Source organism: Embiotoca jacksoni, unplaced genomic scaffold (genome assembly GCF_022577435.1).
Source record: "Embiotoca jacksoni isolate LCO1_2020_lvr unplaced genomic scaffold, fEmbJac1.0.p SCAF_2, whole genome shotgun sequence".
Taxonomy (NCBI): domain Eukaryota; kingdom Metazoa; phylum Chordata; class Actinopteri; family Embiotocidae; genus Embiotoca; species Embiotoca jacksoni.
Genome location: NW_027185340.1, coordinates 1,092,810 through 1,116,704, shown reverse-complemented (window position 1 = coordinate 1,116,704; position 23,895 = coordinate 1,092,810). Strand labels below are relative to the sequence as shown.

Sequence of the window (23,895 nt, the reverse complement as noted above, 5' to 3'; positions counted from 1 at the left end):
GTCAATGAAATGGGAAAAAAAGTGTTCTATTTATTTATATTAAACAATAAAAATGTCATTTTATTTCACATTCACTACTACACATTCTATTCACTATGAAAACATGTTTTATTTTTTTTACAATTAACTGCACATTAAATGTCATGCATGTAATTTAGTATTTTCTATTTTGGATAAAAGTATCGAAGCAAAAACTGTACAAGTTGCAACCTGACCTACAAATAAATAAATATACTGATGCCTTTGTAGGCACAATATGTACAAAGAGTAGCTCATGTCTAATGTTGTTTCAGCCCATTACTTCCCACAACCCTTGAAGTGTAAATCCATCCTTTAGCTTTTCAACGGCGAGGCCAAGCTCCTCCGAGAAAACTGGCTCACGGTCTTGTTGCTTTAGAGAAACAATAAATAAATTAGGTTTCCAAAGATTTCAAAGGACAGCATACTGTACAATATAATTTACTTCATGATTATTAATTATGAGAATCCTACCTTATTGCCATCAGCAAAGTAGGCCTGCAAGCAAGCACACATGAATAAATATAATTACCACAGTTAATCCAAATAAACAGGACGTTCTGATTGTGATGATGAGTTATTGTTGTCTGATGAGTAGCACAAACATACGTGCATGTTTGTTCATCAGGCTGAAGGGAATTAACCAACAGCTATTCTGAGAGTCTGAAACCTTTGACTCCCGGAGGAGTGATGAGTTTAAGAGAGGCCGACAGGCACACTCACAGTGAAAGCATCAGTCTGCTCATCGGGCTCGATCTCCACGTCATCAGGAAGCTGCTCCACTGTGAGTTCCTCCAACGGCTGCGGCTGAAATCATTGTTAGGACAAACAGCGCTATGACAACATGATCAGCTGAGCTGCTGGAAAAACCAGCTACTATGAAGTATTCAAAAATATTTGTGGGCGAGTTAACAGCTGTTCATTCCAAAATAGACACGTAGAGTAAGTTACAGCGTTGTACAATGGAGGCGTTCAGGGTCAATATTGTGCACGTGGGCCTACTTTTTCTTCCATCTCATAGTCCACTCCAAATATGGGGTTGGTGGAGTACACCTTATGCAAGGAGTTGATTTCTTTGAGGGCATCTTGAAGCTTATCCACGGGGTCAATCTTAAACCCAAGCACGTACCCGCCACTCTGAAACCACCAAGACAAAGACATTTATAGAGGACAAGCACAAAAAGTGAAGAAAAAAAACAACCCAGATATGATTTTCACGTCAGATGGATGCGAATGAAAGTTACCTGGCGTGAACTCTCTATCACCAAAGCCAAGCCAAACTTTGAGTCTCTGATTCTGATCGACCACTTGGGGAAGAAAAGGAAGAATGTTAAATACGAACAATACGAATATGAACAAGTGTAACGAGACTGATTTCAGGAGTACGTTTGTTAAATAATCAATACCAGCCCATACAGATATGAAAACATTGTGGTACTTCTATCGTACTGAATAATATCAAGTATTAACAAAAAGACCAAATATAATACATAATATGAATTTGTCTTGTATTGGGTGTTTCTGAGCACCTAATAAATAGATGGTGGTTAGGTTTGTTATAACATTATGTAATCAGGGATGGTAGATGGAACTCTTTTGGAGATAAACTCAAGTTATAATGAACTACTATATACATTACAGTATCTGTTCCGACGACTGGCTGCCATTAAAATGAGCTGGTGGACCTTTAAAGACACGTGTTTCACGACAACACTGCATGTGAAGCCGTTTTCCATTCAGCGATGACAGTAATAAGTGTGAAGACTGCATCGGTAATGTTCTTTACTTACAATCTGGAGGTAGGGGATGCTGACATTGAAGCTCTCATTCATGTTCGCGTGCCACACAATCCGTACGTTGGTGATAAAGAAGGTTCCAAGGTTCCCCTGAAAGAAAGAAACCCAACAACTGTCAAGTGAAATCGACTTCATTAAAACACGTTGCGAATTAAGTTTCTCCAATAATGACTTAAAATTGTATTTATGTAATCAATAAGGATTTCTATAAACACGATATATATTGTGCTGCTCATTAAAATAAAATTCTCTTGTGAATATCAACAGAAAGAAAACACACCTAAATGGTTTTAAACTGTAAAACGTTCGGTTTTACTCCGTAAATGCATATTATCAGAGAAACACTAAATAATTTAGAGATAAAATAAACCATCAAGTGAAGAAAAGCAGATTTCAGAAACAGCACCGGTACCTGATCACTGGATAAATTCCAAACTCCATTAATTTTATCATAAACTTGCTCTCGCGGCAGAAGTCTGAGCTGCTTGTTCTGAATGAGAGCCGCTCGCAGCTTCAGGTCGCGGTACATTTTAGAGGTTTCGTAGGCCCTGCAACAACACAGAGCACATTTCAATATATTTACACTTCATGTCCAACGTACTGAAAGAACTCACGTTCCCACAGACTGTTTTATTACCTGTGGACAGCGATGACTGAGGTAAAGAGTCTTGGACTTCCTGGAACCACATTTGTAAAAATGAACTCAAATCTTGTGTTGTTGGACTTTGTCAAGATGTAAAGCGCTTCAGTTTGGCCTCTCAACTTCTAGAAAAGAGAAATGAATTCCTAAATCAGCGTTGTTGTCTGTTAATATCACATTTATTACATAGTTAAATTTATAGCAGGTTAAAAACAGTGTGTTCATTATAGGCTTCAACAGGTTTGAATATTTTCCTTTGTAAAAGTGATTCGTGTATTAATTCTCCAAAAACACATTTTAATCAAACTTGGAGGCAACAAACACAAATACAGGAACATCTATGATGAAAACAATAAATAACGTGTGTGGAAATGTCAACAAATAACATAAAGAGGGAACAGAGGTTTGCTTACGGAGTTCGCTGTCCTTGTTGTGATGTTGATAATAGTGTTGTAGCCCACAGCTGGAAAAAACAACGTTTTTATTCAATCTCGTATAAAACTGAAACACTTCGTAGATTACCCGATTAGTTGATCAACAGAACATTAATTGACAACTATTTTGATGAATGATTAATTGTTTTGTTCCATTTTTTGTTGAAAACGGTTGAAGTTCTGTTTCCAGCTTCTTCATTGTGAATTTTTTCCGGTTCCTTGAAGACAAACTCAACTGAAACTTGAGCTTTGGGAAACCTTGTTTGAACTTTTTCTGACATTTTAAAGACCAAACGGCTCGTCAATTAATCAAAACAAATAATTAAACAGATTAATCAATAATTAAAATAATATTTTTTTGCAGTCCTAACTGGCTTTAATTTTCATACGGTTTCTTATTTCCTGCTTCTTCCACTTATGCTGATTGTGTTTCATGTAAACTTGCAAATGTAAGTAAAGTAACGTCAAAGTCTAATGACACACGTCTGATATGATGTCTGATGATGTCTGATATGTTTTAATATGTTTTAATATGTTTTAATATGATGTCTGATGATGTTAGATATGTTTTAATATGTTTTAATATGATGTCTGATATGTTTTAATATGTTTTAATATGTTTTAATATGATGTCTGATGATGTTAGATATGTTTTAATATGTTTTAATATGATGTCTGATGATGTTAGATATGTTTTAATATGTTTTAATATGATGTCTGATGATGTTAGATATATTTTAATATGTTTTAATATGTTTTAATATGTTTTAATATGATGTCTGATGATGTTAGATATGTTTTAATATGTTTTTAATATGATGTCTGATGATGTTAGATATGTTTTAATATGTTTTAATATGACATCTGATATGTTTTAATATGTTTTAATATGATGTCTGATGATGTTAGATATGTTTTAACATGTTTTAATATGATGTCTGATGATGTTAGATATGTTTTAATATGTTTTAATATGATGTCTGATGATGTTAGATATGTTTTAATATGTTTTAATATGATGTCTGATGATGTTAGATATGTTTTAATATGTTTTAATATGATGTCTGATGATGTTAGATATGTTTTAATATGTTTTTAATATGATGTCTGATCTGTTTTAATATGTTTTAATATGTTTTAATATGATGTCTGATGATGTTAGATATGTTTTAATATGTTTTAATATGATGTCTGATATGTTTTAATATGTTTTAATATGATGTCTGATCTGTTTTAATATGTTTTAATATGATGTCTGATATGTTTTAATATGTTTTAATATGATGTCTGATCTGTTTTAATATGTTTTAATATGATGTCTGATATGTTTTAATATGTTTTAATATGATGTCTGATCTGTTTTAATATGTTTTAATATGATGTCTGATGATGTCTGATATGTTTTAATATGTTTTTAATATGACGTCTGATATGTTTTAATATGTTTTAATATGATGTCTGATGATGTCTGATATGTTTTAATATGTTTTTAATATGACGTCTGATATGTTTTAATATGTTTTAATATGATGTCTGATATGTTTTAATATGTTTTAATATGACGTCTGATATGTTTTAATATGTTTTTGATATGATCTTAAAGTACTCTGTTACTGTATCTGTACGGATCATTAACGGACATTATTTTAAAACTAAACACACAGAAGAGGAAAAATAAAACCAGATTAAATCTTTAGAAGAAGTTTTCTACTCACACAGATTAACTCTCGGCAGGGCGGAAGAATGCCAAATAATCCTCAGGTTTGTCACCAAGAGTCGTCCTGAAAAAAAGGGATCAGGGATCATTGATCAGGGATGAGGGATCATTGATCATTGATCAGGGATCATTGATCATTGATCATTGATCAGGGATCATTGATCAGGGATGAGGGATCATTGATCATTGATCAGGGATCAGGGATCATTGATCATTGATCATTGATCAGAGATCATTGATCAGGGATCAGGGATGAGGGATCATTGATCATTGATCATTGATCAGAGATCATTGATCAGGGATCAGGGATCAATGATCAGGGATGAGGGATCATTGATCATTGATCAGGGATCAGGGATCATTGATCATTGATCATTGATCAGAGATCATTGATCAGGGATCAGGGATCAGGGATCAGGGATGAGGGATCATTGATCATTGATCAGGGATCATTGATCAGGGATCAGGGATCAGGGATGAGGGATCATTGATCATTGATCAGGGATCAGGGATCATTGATCATTGATCAGGGATCAGGGATGAGGGATCAGGGATCATTGATCAGGGATCATTGATCATTGATCAGGGATCATTGATCATTGATCAGGGATCATTGATCAGCAGCTGAGCAGCCACACTCAGGGTGTCCGGTGGGTTTAACGGTGTTGATAAGTACCTCTATCTCCGTTGTTTCCTTTCGTGTCTTCTATTGAATCCAAACAATCGATCAGCACCTCACCTGGACGGGTTTTCATCTGCCTGCGCACATATTGATCGGTGATCAGTTGATCGTAGTGGTGGTTACGGAAATGTTATTATTGAACTAATTCAAGACATCTCTAAACGGAGACACGTGCGGTGTGAAGATATCGTAAAACCTTCTTTCTCGAATTAATATAAATCTGAAAACAACTTTCAGGCTGCAGCGAGATTATAATCTCCGGTTAGCCGATTAGCTCGGTGAGCTACATGCTAGCTTGTACGAAACGCAGTCAGCGTTCACTCACTGCGCAGTTATGTCGAATCGGACGTCTCTGTCCTCCCAGAGAGCATCGAGGACAGAGGACATGGCTGCAGGTGGTTCTGCCCACGGGTTAGTTTACTCAACTTTACGAACCACCAACCGCTGTGTGCAAACTGGAGGCTGGCTAATCTGGAAAACCCTGCGGAGCGTCACGATCACCATGGCAACCGACGGCAAGCCGCGAGGACGACGCGTTCCTCCAGCTGGCGTTTTTAAATATTGGAAATGTTGGTAAAATATAATTTATTAATCTGCGTACCAACGATTTTTCACCAGTGAATTTTGTTTCTTATGAACATGTTTTGTTTTACAGGCTTTTTTTTTTTTTTTTTTTTACCCGAAAACATTATAATATTAAACTGATCAAATTCGTAGCAAGAAAAAAAAGTCCGTTTGAAATTGACTTTGCATTAATATAGATAAATTTTGTACTGCGAGAATAGCCTTGTAAATACAAAATGTAATACATTTTTTATGCTTTGTTCAGTTTTTAAGTTTTACACCCCCCAGCTGGTATAATATAGTAAAATACAGCAGTTTATAAAGATATTATAAACACTTTTCAAGGGGAAAATGGACTGAAAAGTGATAAAACAAGACTGTTTTCCTTCAAGTGTGCTTTACCGTAAATAAACTCATGAGATGATTTTTCTCTCAATCTGACCAGAGTGTGAAAGGCTTTGAAGTTATTCAAGCTGTTAAACAATGGGAATCTAATTAATGCTTTATTAAAGGCAGGTGTGCTGTAAGACATGGACTGAGCTAAGACGTAAATGCAGCTTTACATTGGAATGACTGAAAAAGAGTTTTCACAATTACCAGATTAAAATTACCTTAATCTCAGATTAAAAATAATTGTACACTATATTTTTTCTGTGTTTAGCCTATACTTTGATTTACACTGAATTTAACAAAAGAACTATGAAAATTTCATGGCACTGAAAAGCTGTCACATTTAACAATAATTACTGAACCAGAAGGCCACTGATGACTCTAACTTCAGTTACCACAAAGACAGAGTTGTGGACACAGATGATGCGACGTATTTAAATTAACACATACAAAACGTCTTTTTTTTTAATATTTTATTATTAAAAAACATGATTTTATTTCAGATATACACACACTGCTCAAATAGGCAGGCCTTTAACGGATGGATTACAGAAAGCCTCAATCTTCATCCCAAGATGACATTCGCTGTAGACTTGGGGAAGCAGTACCAGATAGGAAACGACCCTTTATAACAGCTGCCAGTTATAATATGAAAGGACACATCAGAATAAAAACAAATAGTACACACAAAAGAATTCAAAACACATTTCAGCAAATCATATCAATACAAGATGAAACATCTCACTGTTGCTCTCTTGCTACAAAATATATTCAGTATGAAGCACTTGGCTCAGAGAGGTATAAGAGTGATCTACAGGTTAACATCAGCTGGAGAGACATTTTCTGAAGTTGTCGCTTTAAAGCCAGGACACCCTGAATAAGGATTTTCTCCTGGTGTATTAAGCACAATACAATTTCTCTGAGGTAATAAAGTCACTTTTTGTAGGCTTCAGTCAGACAGTTATTGGGTTAAACCAGAAACATGTCTGCAGTTATTCTACGTGATCAAAAATACATCTGTGTATAAAAGTGTTAGAAAAGTGCATGTAATTTTCCAAACACAACTGACAGACTGCATCACATTAAACCAGCATCTGGGATACTGTACAATAGTAAAATCCACTTTCTGATGGCTTCTCCTCCTTTTATCCAGCTGAGAGGGACAAGAAAGAACAATATTCAGAAATTTATCATAAGAAAAGAATATGCATATTTGCTGTTAAAGACAACATAAGTTACCTGTTCTGAATAGAACACAAGTCTTCTTGCATTCATCTTCTGTATCGTAACGGTTGTTATTTCCACCACAGCCTCCATACCAAAACTGTGCACAGGCGTTGGCCTGCTTGTCGTAGTACCAGCGGATGTTATAGTTTCGGCAGGTGCCCTGGTCCAAACTGAGGTTACAGCGGGGATCAAGGAGAGGGACCTCTGGAGAGGAAAAGGTGTGTGACATACAAGTTTTCCAAAGAATATTTATGTACTGAACGAGAATAACAGCGTGAAAAAACCCTCCATAAAAACACCCTCTTAGCAGTTTGTATATTATGAAGTCTGTTCAGACTGGAAAAAGTAACAACATGAAGTGTTGCTGACAGAACAGACACTGAATAGCATTGAAGTTTGAGTGTGTGCAATCTAATGAACATAAAAAATAAAGGAATGTAATAAATAGTGCATTTGGAAATGTAAATACATGCTTTTGGAAATGCTTTGCCAGTGAGGTCAGTGGTGTTTTGATAATTAAATTATGATGTGTCACGTATTTCTCTGAAATCTAAATTACTGGATATATTATTGCTTTTGACCTCTGATGTCAGCTGCTCTGTGTCATTTCCTGTGAATATAAAAAGGTTGACTATGTTCATTTGTGAAATGTGCTTGTACTTGTATGGACTTGGGGCTTAGCTTAGCACCTTTTTTACAGTAGACATTTGGCTTGTCATTATAGGTAAAGATTGAATGACTTTAACGATGTCTCTGTTTTATTCAGTAAGACGATGTGACAGCGAACCAGCGTGAACAACACCGACACGCTAAAAGTGAAGACGTTGAATGGAATTCAGCCATTACTCATTGACGTGCTTTTCCTCCATAAAACAGGCCAACTGAGCAGGAGTGCAGTACTCACCTTTAGGCAGGGCTGGCCGGACCACCGGCTGCAACTGATTCGAGTTAAAGGATGAAACTGAGCCATGGCTTGACGAAGATGTTGCAGATGAGGACGACGATGACGAAGATGACACGGTTGCCTCGCTGGATGCAGAACTTCCTCTCACAGGTGACAACGGTGTTGTTTTGTTGACCACAGATGCACTGCTACCGCCTCGCACATGGGCCCTTAAGTCTAAATCTTCACCATCCTCATCTTCCACCACCTACAGTTAAAAGACAGCATGAAATATATCACAATTATGACAAACTCTCCACTATTTGTAAAGAAAATTAAACCAGTATCCTGTGAGGTTAACAGGAAGCAGAGACCTGAATGGGGAGGGGATCAGAGCTGATGGGCAGCGTGAACGTGTCTCCACGGCCTCGGCTGTTCATGCGTCTCTGATTTTGGATCTCCTCTTGGTTCCCATTCCCATTGTTTCCATAACCATAACCATTGTTGGTATTATATACATTGGTGTTGTCTCCACGTCCATCGTTTCCATTGAGACCAAGCCCATTGTTGCTGTTCCACTGTCCATTCGTAATACGATTATAAATCAGTGCGCCGTTTTCATCTTCACAGAACTGGCTGACAAGTTTAGACTCCAGAGCTGAGAGAAAAGAAATGAAGAAATCTGTTAATTTAACAACCTTCAGGCTGAAGATGCTGTTTGATATTTACAACATCCGACTGTGATTATCACCTGGTAGAGTATTGAAGTCATCAATGAGGAACATGTGTTCCCTGTCTGGGTCAGAGGCAATGAGATTGAGTTCTTGTAAGAACTCAGCCTGTGTAGGATCAGAGGAATTGACAATCCCCAGAGCGTACATCTCGATGTTTGCAGCGTGAGCCTCCCGCACCGCAATGTCCAGCTTGACAGGTTCTCGTTTGTCTGTCTGACCATCAGTGATAACGATGGCCACTTTTCTGACTCCAAGGCGGGCACTGAAGAAAGCGTCCTGAGTTGCCTTTCTAATGGCAGTGCCAGTGTGGGTACCTTCACCCATGTAGGGCATTTTTCTGATGGCCTGCTTCACGTCCTGCTTGCTCATGTAGCGAGCCAAGTTGAACTCCAAAAGGACATCCAGACTGTAGAGGATCAGTCCGATTCTGGTGGCGTTGCGTCCAACTGTGGTCCGGTCCACCAGCCTCGTGACAAAGTCTTTGATGATCTCAAAGTTCTCAGGACCGACGCTCTCTGAACTGTCAATGACGAAAACAAGCTCCATTGGCCTTTCCTTGCACTTGATGCCACATCCTGAAAAGAGTGAAGTACAGTGAACACTTAGCTACTGCCTGTTCTTTGGTTTACCAAATGGCAGTTTGAAGCTAATCCATATTTTCCTTTGATCCATCAATGGACAAGCTATTGTTGACAAGGTGGCTCTTGGCTTGAGACAAATCCAAAGAGAATCGTCGCCTTTCTCGACACTTCTCCTCCGTGTTTTAGCACCTTTCAGTGATTTGTTTTGGTTTTAAGGTCTGCATTTTTACTGTTTTCAGGTTCACTCTAAATGACTCTACATTCACGGCAGTAATGACTTTAAAGTTCGTCTGATTTATCAGATCTCATTACAGATTTTACACTACCACATGCTCTCCCTTTACACACATTACAACGGTTATAAAAATAAACTTGACTTGGCTTATCGCCTTACCACAGATTTCTTTGATCAGCTTAATAATGTCTTCTCTCTGAAAAATTCAAGAAAACTTAAATCAGTCAATAAACACTATAATTATTTTGAATGGTCAAACATTTGTTGACTCAATGAACTTACTGTGAGGCCTAGTTCGCCCTTTGCTCCTGGTCTCCCCTGGGATTTGAGAAAGGTTGAAAACAAACCGTTATTACAAACAGCTGTATATATCATTCATTGAGTGGTGGTGCTGGTAATGACTGTGATGATGGTGGTTGTGATCGTAATTATCATCCACTATCATTATTAAACAAATAATCTGGCTTGACAGCATATTGGCGCTCATATTCTGCACATGCACATCTTTACACACTTTATCATTTATTCTACCTCCACACCGGAGAGTCCAGGATCTCCCATGTCTCCTTTTGTACCCCTCACCCCCCTCTCACCCTGTGATCCACGATCACCCTGCAACAACGGACGAGTAATCGATCAGTCAGACAAGTTCATCAGATATCAATAAAATGTTTGAAAGATAGATGTAAACTCATCACTTTAGCTCCTGGGAATCCGTCTCCCTGAGTCCCTCGAGGCCCAGTCAAGCCCTGCGATCCTGGATCACCCTGAAATTCATTTTTAGTAAAAGTTTCAAAGATGCTACATTATTTTTAGTTTTATCTTGCAACCAGTTTATCGGGCAGTTCTTTGGATAAAACATCTGTATAATAGTAAATAATATGATCTTCAGTGGTTTACCTTTGGACCTTGAATGCCTTCTCCTGGAGGTCCAGTTGGGCCGGGAGGTCCCGGCCTTCCAATATTACCCTTTAAAAAAAACAGTGTATGGAAATATTAATGAACCAATAAACTGCAAACTTACATAAAAACAAAATCAAGTGCGCATAGTACAACCTCTAATCTTGTATTCTGTCAAAGGTTTGTTTGTTTAGATATTATCTGGATTCAGATTTGATTGTTAATAATACATATTAAATTGTATGGTAGGTAATTTTTCTCACTAGTGGTCCTTGTAAGCCCTCTCCAGGTGGGCCGGGCGACCCTGGCAATCCTCTGAAGCCAACATCTCCCTGGAACAGACATTATCAAATAAGCATTCCCACACATACAGAGATAAACATGCCCCCCAAAAAACTACCCAAAACACCATACTATGTAGACACAAACCTTCGGACCAGGAATTCCCACTCCCTCTGGGCCGGGCTCGCCCGGTAGGCCTGGCATGCCCGGAGGTCCCTGGTAAAAGCACAGAAATAATTCCCATCTTAGTCCATTTAAAATGTATTGGTTACTTAATGTTACTTAATGTTCTGGTTGATGATACAAACCAAAGGTCCAGGGAAGCCTTCGCCTTTTGGACCAAATGGCCCTTGTAAACCCGGATTACCATGTTCTCCCTGGGAAAATAAGATTGAACTGATGTCTAAATTAATATGTTTAATAAATGCTCAACAAACATGTTAAATAAAAATTATTTACCTTCGGACCAGGTAGTCCGTGGCCTGTTTCCCCAGCAGGTCCGGGGGGACCAGCAGGTCCAAGGTCACCCTGAACACAAGGCGATAAAGGGATAAGTAGTGGAAAGAGTTTTTAATGCATTACGTTGCATCAGACTTGTTTCGACAGTTCTTGTAGCTGCCTGCAAAGATCCCCGTTCAGCGACAGTTTATTGGTGCAGTGGTTGTTTATTCACCTTGGGACCCGATATGGACCGTCCCGGCTGCCCCGACATGCCCTGCTGGCCTGGTATCCCACGTTCACCCTGGAAGGGAAACATTGGCAAGAGTCGAGCTTGTTTTTATTTCAACAATACGTGTGCTGCCAACAACATGTAAAAGACTCATTTTGTTGGCTCTGTTCACAGGTTGGGTTGGTGTGACATAAATTTTCAACATCAACGGATTCATTGTGGAATAAATGGAACGGGAGCAAAAAACAGAAGCTTCTACTACTTCAACAAGGAATTTCCAACTCCACAGTAACATATTACCGCCCGGTTCTGCTAATTTTCTGAATTCTTACTTTTGGTCCAGAGGGTCCGGAGATCCCAGGAGGACCATGTAACCCACGGATGCCCCTCAGACCCTGGTCACCCTGGGAAGGAGAACATTAAGACATCATCTGAGTATCGTAAGTTCTGATATAAATTGTGCACCACACAAGAATATGTAGTCTAAAACAGACCTTCTCGCCTTGAGTGCCGATTCCTTGAGCTCCCTCAGGACCTCTTAAACCTGGTAAACCAGACTCCCCCTAAGAAAAGAAAATGATAAATTCAATGAATAAGAATAAGGTTGTCCTCATTGTAAGCCAGTGGACAAAGGAAGGCCAAGGGTCAGGCACTGCTGGGAAATTGGGTTAATAAATGGAAGTTTTGCACAGAGCTGGAATAATATACTTTACCTTCTGTCCTGGAGCTCCATCCTCTCCTGGTAGACCAGGCAGGCCACCCAGTCCTGCTGATCCAGGTTCTCCCTGCACCATTAAAATGGTATTTTTAGTTTTTGATGGATTCAGTACATTTACTTCACTCTACTCATTCTAACATACTGTTGACATAGATCATGATTAAGCTTGCACATTTTGATCAGGATATGAGTTGTCTTACCTTTGAACCAGGTTCTCCGATGCCTCTCTCTCCTGGAGCTCCCTGCTCTCCTGGCAAACCTTGATCTCCCTTGCAATAGAAATAGCATGAAAGTTTAGATTATTGTAACAATTGAGCCGAAACTGCCAGTTCACAACTTGTTGAGCATGTTGTTTCAACAGTTTACTGGTTGGCAACACATTTTTTTTTTTTTAAATGAAATTAGAGAATTAATAAAATAATAAATAATACATTTAATAACAAATTTGTATCCTATACTCCATTTCTTTTGCAGTAGCTTTGTCTCTGTTTTCTAACTATAACTAAAATAACTAGAAGAAGGGCACCCTGAGGAGTGCAGACCTCTGCCAAGGCCAACAGTCTTGGCAGATCTTGGCAGATATTTCACATTTTCTATGATGTGCAATATCCATGGAGATATTACAATTGTACTGGTTTTGTTTTTCCCAAACAAATAAACCATACAGATAACTAATGGAGGTAAAAAACACAACACGAGATTTGATTGACTCTTGAAGTGAAACTGTCTCCTAAAGAAACAGGACAATATAAAACCATGATTTTAAATTGACCTGGAGTCTCACTTTTATTATGTCTCCATGACAAACCTAACCACTGAGGAATGTGAAGGAGAATTTTACAGGCTTTTAACAAACCTTTGGTCCAGGTAAACCTTCTCCTGGAACTCCTCTGACCCCTGGTGGGCCTCTCGGCCCCTCAATTCCCTGTTCAATAATAATAGTTAGAGGGTTATCAATGCAGTATGTGCTACGACTGCATTTGTTTGCGTCATGAGTGTCTGAGAAACATTCAGAGAAGAAATATTCTGCTGACCTTTTCTCCTTGTATGCCCTCTCCTATTGATCCAGTTAGGCCAGGATGACCTGGGGGCCCAAATTCACCCTGAAAGTAAAACACCACGGTCAGTCTGAGACATAAGTTTCAATTCTCCATGACTCGTGGCTATTTCGATGTCCATGTACAAGTGGCCACTTGTTAGGTACGCCTACAAATTATAATTCAGTTCAGCAGCTGTCAGAAATTCTACCTTGACAAAGTTTATGATGTTAGTTTTTTGTTGAAGTATAAATTCAATAATTTGTTTATTTACTAAGGTATTTTACTAAGTAAAGGTACTCAAGAAGAGTTGTCTTTAAGTAGTTGTCCAGAGTGTGCAGAACATTCAGAAGATCTGAACTTAAGGCAATCCAACACAACACCACTACTTGAGTTTTGTATTTGAGGTACTTTAATCAAAGCGTCACATATCCATTTTATCTATCACTTTCTGCAGAGCTGTGGTACAACTGTAACAACAAAAGACGAAGTAATTTAATACATAATAATCAGGAGCTTTAAATGCTGCAAAAAGATGCTGACGAACTACTGGACAGCACAAGGTAGAATCACATGCTAAATAGATTTATTCACTATATGCGACTGAAAATGAAAGATTTCTTTGTAACTTTGTTGAAGACAGAATAAGTTCACCAGTGTATTACCTAATTTAATATTTAACATAATAGTTATGCAGTGCCATAGTGCCACCTCATGTTCTACCGTTCTAACTTTCCCACAGTAACCAGATGTTAAATTTACAACACTACCATCTTGCTTTACTCATTCTTGCATTATGGAGATGTATATATAATTATGGCCTGGAGGACTTTTGGGATCCCCTATGGATTTTATTAGGGTCTTTGTTGTGTACATGTTTCAGTGAATTCCCTTTCTTAAATGAATTTACAACCCACCTTTTGTCCTTTGATTCCTGCTCCCTGCTGTCCCCGTGGCCCCCTCGGTCCCGGGAGCCCTCGATCTCCCTGTGAAACAAAACCAGTTCATATCTCAGTCACATCACAACCACTGGAGGTTGGGTCTCAGCCAAATCCACATTGTTCTCAGTACAGAGAAGAAGAGCATGTTGGCTCCTGTTGCCTTTGATACAGAATGATCCTATGCACCAGGAATGGCAGTGTTTTGGTCTTTTTTTTTTTTGTCCTCGTGGCACTTCTGATTTTTTAATCTTTTTCCAGCCCCAGTGAATTCTGAAGTGAAGGGATTAGTGACTGGAGAGAAAAAGGTTTGATCGTCCAACCGCTCCTCTTTTACAAGACCTAGAATTCAGCAGAGGAGTAAAAATTATAGCGGGTGGGAAGTCTGGTACAGGTTAAACAGATGTGTAATTGCTTGAGGACGTTTCCAGTGTTCATTTTCCAACAGCTTCTCTCAACAAATACAAGTACACTCATATTTCTTTACAGAGGTGCTTCAACAACCACATAAATAAGCTCCTCCTTTTGTCACATTCACTCACAAGTTCTGTCTTGAACTTCAACCGTCAGAAGGCATTAATGCATTTCTTTGAAGTTTTGCCTTTTACGTGGATATTATACATTAATCTGACTTCACTGTGGTTGGGATGTTTTCTTTGCTGCAACACAGTAAGACCAGCTTCCATCAATATTAATGTCCATACTATTGCACACAGTGTTGCATGCCTTGTTAAAGCCACGTTTGAATCCCAGCTATCTCCATTTGAATGGCGTATCTATTGCATGTTTCATGGTGCAGCATGTTGCAGCATGGGGACAAAAAACTACTTATTACATTACCAACAGAGTATTGACAGACGGATGAACACATTAGTTGTGAGTCAGTGAGCTGGAACGGAGGCCGATGTTGACTAATGTAGGCTGTGAGCTGCAGAGTGGCCTGACTGGACTAAAACATGCACACTCAGTGTAGCAGTGCCATCTGTCCACCGTATTTAAAGGCAGCTTATTTATGTGTGCAGGTTTTGAACCTGGTCATAATGCCAGCACTTGGTTAAAGGCTTATTAGGATTAAGAATTCAAATATGTTGTTGCTTTTATCAAAGACTATCTGCAGCCCCTAAATTCATATTGATATCAAGATGAGATCATGTTTAGCACAGTGACGTTGACCTTTGTCTTTTTTTTTTTGTCATAATGAGTGAATGAATTCTTGAGTTATGGTCACAAATGTGTTTTTGTGAGGTCACAGTTACCTTTGACCTCTGACCATCAAATTCTAATGAATCGTTCATTGCACTGTTTGTGCAAAATTTTAAGAAATTCCTTTAAGTCAATTTCAAAAAATTTGGCACTAACATTCACTTGGAGTCAAAGATAAACTACATAGAATTCAAAGGTCAAAGGTCAAAGGTCACTGTGACCGACATTTTTCTGGGCACTTTTCTGAGAAGAGCAAAACACTTCTCTGCAACAACTTTATAAATATTTTTGCAACATTTAGGTATTACTGGATTATCAACAATAATAATGTAATTTGATTGATTCAAATGTCATTTGGTTGATCTGTAACTCGTGTTTTTAAGGCTATAAGAATGAAGTAATTTAACCCAGGTGAAAGTTTTTTTTTTTTTTTTGTTCTCTAAAAACAGACTTGACACCTACCTTTGGTCCAGGAAACCCTTCGCCATGGGGACCTTTTTCCCCTTGAACACCTTGCGGTCCTTGAGGTCCCTTTAAACAAAGCGGTAGTAAACAAACAATGTCAGCCAACGAGTGCCAGATCGTGAGAATGGGCTTTCTCACCAGATCAAATCTGTCTCTGTGATATGGACGTCACAAACATAACGAAATTACAGACTTGGATGCTTCTTAGCTTACAGGAGAGCCGTGTTCGCCCAGTCCTGGAGGACCAGGAGAACCTGGTCGCCCCTGGAATCCCATGTCACCCTGCAGATAAATATAGGAATTTAATTTGTTAGGAAAACCCCAAAGAAATGCTGATACCAATGAAACAACCACCAATAATAACAAAACAAGTATTCAGAGGAGAATCCATATCATTACTTACTTTTGGTCCAGGAAGTCCGGTACCAGTTTCCCCCTGAATTCCTGGAGGGCCAGATGGGCCCCGTTCACCCTGTGATCACAAACATAATAACACTTAACACCTTCAAATCAGGAACCAACATACACAAGGACTGAATCATCAATTCTGAATTATTATTATTATTATTATTTTTTAATCTCTTGATTTAAACCTTTGATTTTTTTCAATGTATTAAAGAACTTTACAGAAAAGTACTACTTAAATGTAGTTGATGTAATTGTACACACATACAGACAGACATGCACAGATATTTGATCTCCTCCTGCAGATTAGATCAGACAAAGTTTTGCTGAACTCTCTCTTGAGCTCCAGAAATGTCACAAGGTGCCCCAAATCAACAGGATCTCCAAATAACAAAGAACTGTTGGAAACGCTTTACTACGTCAAAGTTTGAATTAATTCCAATATTTTTGGGGGATTTAGCTTTTATCTGACGATAAAGAGTCTGACATGAAGAGATGATTTACATAGGGACCACCAAGTCTGCTGTTCATTTTTGTAAATGCTGCCCGCAGGTCCTCACATAGCAAAACACCGGCTTTCCATGTATGTTATTGCTGGCCTTGTTGGAGAAGATGACAATACTGTAGGCACGTCTGGGTCTGTATTTAGAAACAGGATACAAGCTATTAGGAGAACGTGCAGCGAGATGTTTTGCTGCTGGTTCATCCTTATACTCATGAATAACAGTAATGATGGGTAAGACTTTGGCTCATTTCCAAAATCTTCACGCAGGGGTTTATTAGCAGACAAACAGGCCTCTGTGCTGTAGGGTTAACACCGAGGTGGTAAAGCTCCAACATCTTGTTTAGACTAATCATAAAAGGAAATGTTCAAGGTCACAGCAGATGTACACGATGGGGTTAGTAAAAGTTGTCAAAAGGCGGTGACCTGCTTTCCCTGAGGACCCTCTGGTCCGATGTCTCCATGTGGTCCCGGTAAACCCTGAGCAGGAAACAACACACAGCCATTAATAAAGAGTGTTTGAATGTCACTCCGTATGGATGGGAGGCAATATTTGATGTGATGTGGTGTTTTCATGTGTAAAGAGGATTTTCCACTCGTTTAAGAGTTCACAGAGAGCGGATATATATTTAATAATACACAAAGTTATGCCAATACTCAACCAAATGTCTTTTAATTTTGAATATTGATCTGAAATTTGGTGCACTGCACTTCAAGTTTCTACCCCAGCACCCACTGATTGTATGATAAAATATCTCGCTGCTCTCTTTTGTCTGATTGTCTGAACAAAATGAAGTGTTTACGATCAAACACGAGCTCTAAAAACACGAGTTGTTACTAACCTGCAGACCTCTCAGTCCTCTCACTCCAATTGAACCCTCAGGACCCTGAACACATCACAGGTGAAAGACAAACCATGAAATCAAATTCAGTGTGCATGCAGTGTCACGGTAAACAAACTGAAGATGTAAGATTCGTACCCTGTCTCCTTTGATTCCTGGAGTGCCACATTCACCCCTCTCACCCTGTGCAGAAATTTCAGGAATTACATAGGTTTGAATTTGCTCAAACAAAATATAATGTCATCACTAATCTCATTAATCTAAATTAATTAATTAATTATTTAAAAAAACAACAACATTATAATTACCCTCTCTCCTTTGTAACCTGGTTTTCCCTGCAAATATAAATGATTGATATGTCATCTGTGAGGAAACCAGAGACAATAATCAATATTTTCTTAGCTTTGATCACAAATAGTGGAAATTACCTCAGTACCTTCTCGCCCGGGTAATCCACTTAATCCTGCTTCACCCTGATAGAACAAGATTATAATGAATCATTACATCAATTATGATGTGTTTTATCATAGCTCCTGTAAAGTAAATGGCTTAACACAGAGTCTGAAAATGAAAGTATAAAAGGATAAAGAGAAAAGTAAAAGAAGAGATGCATGAAAGGTGCTAAATAATGAGTCAATTGATCTAAATGGCCTGAAGTGGGAACGGAGGAGGTCACTTCTCTGCTTGATGAGCAGTCAGTAAAGCAAACATTATAAAGTTTGTTCACGTTGACACACTAACTGTGTTCAACCATCACGGCATGTCTACATTACACAAACATGACTAAAAAAAAAATTCCCAATATGAAATTTAATGACTTTTTCTGAGACTCTAACAAAGAATTCAGGTGTGTTGCACTCAGGAATATTAAATAACCACTGAAGAAGCCCGCCAGCTAAGAAATTCATAGTTTATAGCTATGTCCATCATAAGCACAAACCTTTGGCCCTTTAGGCCCCGGGGCGCCGTCCTCTCCGGGACGACCTTTCTTCCCCTGGAGAATGAAGCAAAATCAGGGTTACGATTTGATTAATTTCCTTCTTTGATATTTTGCTCTCTTGTCGCTGTGCACTAAAATCACATCATGCTATGACCCATAACCTGAAAATCTAATGTTATTTTTACCAAGTTTTTGCAAGGTAAATGTTTTTTTCTCTCTAGACAGGCACTGTTGGAGACTGAAAGGAAAGTCAGAGGTCTGATATTTACCAGAACTCTATGACAGTTGGAGCTAACAGACATGAGGTATCTTGTCCACATGGCCAGGAGTCATTGTTTTGAGCTGCACCTGGACAGCAGGAGCGAGTTGCTATACACCAGAAATCACTAGTTTGTGGCCATTAAACTAATAAGAGCAATTATGAGAGCCTCTTAGTCTGAGTGTAAGAATTTGAAGAATCTCTCAGGGGAGAAAGCACCTGGTCACACAGCTGTCTGTCAGCAACATGATTGTCTATCGCACAGCTTGACCTTCCCTCAACTGTCTGCTGTCTGAGCAGGAGACAGGACTGAGTGGACGTTTGCATAAGAGAGAAAAATGTTGAGTGGATGTCTGTAGTGGCTGTGATCATCTTGTTCAAGCATCACATGGGAAATTATGGATAATATCAGGCGTACCAAACTGCAGTCCCGCTAGCACTCTCTCACTGACAATGGCAGTCAGGGTTGTGTGTGAGATTTATGATGGTCAAAGGTCCTGTTTCATAGGAAATGGAGTGCTAAATGTGGGGCCTCTGGTTTCCATGGGGGACATCTTATGTCACATGAGAAATGCACAATAAGTGGCTGAGACAGAGACACCACAAATATATATTTCTGGGAGCAGCAGACGACGGTCTCTCCTGTCCTTTTCCTGTTGCCATAGATTTGGCTATAAAATGTGGGTAAGGACCACCTGGCCACAAAGGCCCGTAAGCCACACTGAAAAAGCAAGCAATTATCCTGTCTGAAGAAAAACAGCATAATTACCATTCCTAAAATATCAGGATCATGTTAAATTTCTATGCACAAGATTTCAAAAAATCCCTCCTTCTGACAGACGACGGTGACACTTCAAAGGAAGCTGTTCTTTGGCTGTTGGGTATTTTGAGGCTAAATACTCACCGCAGGCCCGCTGGGTCCCCTCTCTCCCTTCTCACAGGCACATCTCTCAGCTAGAGGGCACTTCAAAAGGAAGATGAGAAATGTTTTTTAACTTGCCATTAATGTAACTGTATGCAGGCAAAGTCGCTGCATGCACCTAATTACATGGTATTAAACATCACATCTCTCTTTATGAGTAAATAATTGCAGTAGTACTTACTCCTTCATCAGCTAAGTCAGTCTGCAAAGAAAACCAAAGATGATCAATATTCAATATTCAGACAGAATTTAAATTGTAGTAGTACATTGGAGACTCTTAGCAGGTTTGTTGACTAACTGCAGAGATGTCGGTGTGTTAAAATGATTTAATGTAAAAGTAAAACTGATAAAAACAGATTACACTTTAACAAGTAGAGCAACTTTTTAAGTTGATTGTTGAGTTACATTCAGTGTAATAAATTGGGTAAATAAATTGTTCAAATGTAAGGGCGTGAATATGTGCAGGTCATGTGTTACTTAAAAGAATGCAATAAGAGATTGCAAGACAAACACGAAAAAGGAAAATAAAGGAAATCCTCGGGCTTTGTTCACACAACGTGCAGATGTCACACCGTTTTTCAAAAGCTGTGGAGAAAAGCTTAAATCCAGATATGTCAAGGACTTCATGGATGCGTTTCTCCTGAACATTGTCGTCATTCCATCTCTGTAGAAATACCTGAACAAGCCTGTCCAGGTTTCAACTCTGAAGTGACGCTTATTCAGAGCAGATACATCACTTTTCTTCTCAGTGTTGTCAGCTGAAAGACAAAGTATTATACTCACAATTTTAGAGACGACTTTTTCTGCTATGTCTGCTTCCTGTAAGTTATGGAGGAAGTGGGAGGCGGGGGAGCTGGCGAGCAGACGGAGCTGGGCTACATTGGCTGGCTCATTGGCTGTCCGGGTAATGCCCAAAGTGAAGAATTTGATGCCCTGGTTCTTGGCATCAGCGACAGCAGAGAAAATGTCAGGGTTCCTCGGGTGGGAAATACCATCTGTGAGCAGCACTGCTACTCTGATGCTGCTGGAGCTGGATTCCTCCAGGTATATCTTGGTGATGTTGGTGATGGCGTAGGTGGTGTAGGTGCCGTGCCCGATGAAGATGATGGTAGCTATCCGGGTCTTGAAGTTCTCCGGCCCCCTCCAGTCTCTGAAGGTTTGCTCTGTGATAACGTGACTGCTGTATTGCAGCAGAGCAACTCTCAAACTCAACCTGCGGCCGGTCTGCAGCCGTATGTTTTGGAGTCTGTCCACCACGTTCAAAGCAAACTGCTTCTGCTGCTCGTGATTTTCTTTTGCACTCTCAGAGCTGTCCAACAGGAAGGAGAGCTCCAAGCCACAGTCCTCATCAAGGAGGGCTGTGAGCACATAGAACAAGACTCTCTCTTAATGCATGTTTTACAAGTATTTATAACTGTTCACTGACTTAATGACTTTGATTTAATATTTTAAACTAACTTGATGACCAAACCTCACATTTTATTTCTAACAATTCTGAAAGTTTAAACAAAGGAGATACAGAACAATTGTAGACAGTTGGACAAATAGTGTCAAAAAATGTATTTTATGATGTTGTAATATATTTATTAAACTGGTAAAATTAAGGAAATATTGTTGCAGTACTAAAATACTGCAATAACAGGAAGTCAAATTAATTTGCTGTGTTCTTCATGTGTTTTATTGATTTTCTTACCTTGTCCATCATGAATATTTACAGCCAGAGGTTTGGCCTTCGATTTCTTGTTAGTATTCCTCTCTTCATAAAAATCTTGGGCCCAGGCGCTGGACAGTGCTGTGACCAGCAGCACTGATGTATAGGAGGTGAACATCCTCGCTCCTGGAGAAAAAAAAGTACCAACTCCACATCAATCAATGTCAAAGTCTACAAAAGTGGTTTTAACATTAAATCCATGTGGAACAGACTGTGATTTACAGTCAACACTTCGTACAAACTATTTTTGTTTGTTTACAAAAAAAAAAAATGCATGCATCCTTAAAATGATTTTAAAAAATTGACTCACAATCCAACCTCCTTTGGAAACGCTGCAATTTCTAGTATTTCAGTGTCCTATTTTTCGTGCAGCCCAAATTTAAAAAAGGTAGCAGGACCAGCAAGGGATCGAAGTTCTCCAGTTAACTCATTGATTTTGTAGCAGCTGCAGAAGTATCAGTCACTCTGGGAGAAGAGAGTGAAACCCTAAGACACTCACTCCTCCTTTATAAGGAGGCACCAACAGACCAGATCCAATGGAGCCGTGCCAACACTCCTACTCCTGCCTCAGGGCAGGGGAAGATTGCTATGGGATATGATAGCAAGAGTCAAACAGCATTGGAGGTGTTTGCTGAAATTAGTATTTAGTACTACATTTGGTAACTCATTTTAAACAGTGCAGAATTAAAGACTAAACTGTTTGTGGTGATGTTGGGTACTCGTGGCACTTAGACTAACATGTAAGAATAAAATAAAGTTAAGATAAATTGTATGCGTTGACAGTGGAATTGATGCCACCATAAATTCCACAGGAGGGGGAGTTTAGAGTTCATTGGCGGTGACGGGAAAGGCCTGATCACCTTTGGTCTTCGCCCTGGAGATTGGATGACCCCAACAGCCCTGCCTAAGGAAAGAGGGTTAAAAAGGCCAAGATTTTTACATCATTTTTAAATACCAAGAAAGGGCAGCTAGTATAGAAGTGCTAAAAAGTAGTCAATCAGATTTCATTGTTTTATTTAGGAATGTCCACACTTAGGATGAAGTAGCAAACAGGGTCAGACAGTTATGAGGACATTAAATGTGCAGCTTCATGTGAATATGACACATCTACAAATTGCAAGCAATGAAGATCTCACAGTAACCTTAATCATGTGCTGCTGGTGCCCTAAATTCAGAATTCCTTTTGTTGGCTGTTGTGATTTGTTTCTTTTAATTATCATTTTATTAAAAGAGGTTTGAAAGCACTAGGCAAGTGACAGGCAATATATTTTCAGAAAATAAATGCCTGGAAGCTGCAGGTGGTACTTCACCTTCTGGACCCTAAAAATGGCCACCTGACCATTCACGAGCAGAGGTGACCTTTTAGCGTCTTCCTCCCGGTGTGGTTTAAAGATGGGGCCGGTCCTGTGCTGACGGGCTGAGGATTCATGGGACCTCCAGCCTGCTGTGCTTGAGGTGAAGAGGCTTTATATTGCAAAGCTCCAGGCAAGAAGTAATTAAAGGAGACTTTCTGACACAAAGGAATGTTGCACTGAATCATGGTTTGGAAAAATTAATCCTGCATCTATGCTCTGTGATGAAAGACAAACGTTCATAGTGTACCTAAACTGCAAGTTGGGAAATGATTGTAAAGTTTGATTGGCTTTCATGTATGTTCATCACTGACTCAATGCTTTTATTTATCTTCCCCTTTGTGATTGTGTGTAGTAGTGATTAGAAAAACAGAAAGCTATTTGCAAAATGTATATTTTAAACATCACATGGGAGTAAAGACAGTAACTGCAGTGAATGACAGTTTTACAGGAATAAGATTAACAGATGGACCAACTGAATGAAACTTATAAACTAAATATTGAAAAAAGCAAATAAATTATGTTGTTTTTTTAACAGTTGTACAGTTATGGCCTACATTTATACATTAAATAAATCTTAAGGTTTAATTGGTTGTTTAGGCTAAAGAAACAGGAATCAAACTTTTAAAATGGTTTCTCTAAAATAGGCCAATATTAGGCCCTGTTTTATTTACCATATGGGCGCCTTGTTTGGGGTTAAATATTTTCACATCATGTATTTCTGTGACCTAGTAGTGCAGAGTATATAATTGTATCCGGGTATTAAATAGGTTTTTAAAAAAATGTCCCAATTCATATGCTCCTATTAGTGTGTTTTTAGTTGATTATTATTACGAATCAAATAATCC

The 23,895-nt window shown here is 38.8% G+C and overlaps 2 protein-coding genes across 2 annotated transcripts; both read right to left on the bottom strand.

Moving 5' to 3' along the window:
- Positions 1-10: 10 nt before the first annotated feature.
- Positions 11-5,786, bottom strand: bbs5 (Bardet-Biedl syndrome 5). Its single transcript, XM_069153778.1, has 12 exons — positions 5,613-5,786; positions 5,282-5,364; positions 4,604-4,669; positions 2,868-2,917; positions 2,452-2,579; positions 2,227-2,362; positions 1,809-1,904; positions 1,263-1,325; positions 1,021-1,155; positions 742-825; positions 493-516; positions 11-391 (listed from the first exon to the last, which is right to left on the bottom strand). Exons 1-12 carry the CDS (start codon positions 5,672-5,674, stop codon positions 290-292), a joined length of 1,029 nt encoding a protein of 342 aa, XP_069009879.1. The 5' UTR covers positions 5,675-5,786; the 3' UTR covers positions 11-289.
- Positions 5,787-6,752: 966 nt separating this feature from the next.
- col28a2a (collagen, type XXVIII, alpha 2a) lies at positions 6,753-21,813 on the bottom strand. Its single transcript, XM_069153560.1, has 35 exons — positions 21,678-21,813; positions 20,768-21,342; positions 20,166-20,186; positions 19,967-20,026; positions 18,804-18,857; positions 18,292-18,336; positions 18,172-18,198; positions 18,002-18,046; positions 17,864-17,908; positions 17,448-17,501; positions 16,518-16,586; positions 16,328-16,396; positions 16,112-16,180; positions 14,426-14,494; positions 13,506-13,574; positions 13,328-13,396; positions 12,672-12,740; positions 12,467-12,538; positions 12,248-12,316; positions 12,086-12,157; positions 11,757-11,825; positions 11,543-11,611; positions 11,392-11,460; positions 11,231-11,299; positions 11,065-11,133; positions 10,802-10,870; positions 10,600-10,668; positions 10,433-10,513; positions 10,184-10,219; positions 10,061-10,097; positions 9,103-9,660; positions 8,726-9,009; positions 8,373-8,619; positions 7,481-7,672; positions 6,753-7,394 (listed from the first exon to the last, which is right to left on the bottom strand). Exons 1-35 carry the CDS (start codon positions 21,811-21,813, stop codon positions 7,387-7,389), a joined length of 3,684 nt encoding a protein of 1,227 aa, XP_069009661.1. The 3' UTR covers positions 6,753-7,386.
- Between the last annotated feature and the right edge of the window lie 2,082 nt (positions 21,814-23,895).

Coding starts and splice junctions, on each gene's coding strand:
- col28a2a (XM_069153560.1), bottom strand. CDS start 21,813: ATGTTCACCTCCTATACATCAGTGCTGCTGGTCACAGCACTGTCCAGC. Junction 18,337..18,803: donor CGGGGCCTAAAGGGCCAAAG/GTTTGTGCTTAT, acceptor TTGTTCTATCAG/GGTGAAGCAGGATTAAGTGG. Junction 10,098..10,183: donor AGGGCGAACTAGGCCTCACA/GTAAGTTCATTG, acceptor TGAATTTTTCAG/AGAGAAGACATTATTAAGCT.
- bbs5 (XM_069153778.1), bottom strand. CDS start 5,674: ATGTCCTCTGTCCTCGATGCTCTCTGGGAGGACAGAGACGTCCGATTC. Junction 2,918..4,603: donor CCTGCCGAGAGTTAATCTGT/GTGAGTAGAAAA, acceptor TGTTTTTTCCAG/CTGTGGGCTACAACACTATT. Junction 392..492: donor ACTTTGCTGATGGCAATAAG/GTAGGATTCTCA, acceptor GTTTCTCTAAAG/CAACAAGACCGTGAGCCAGT.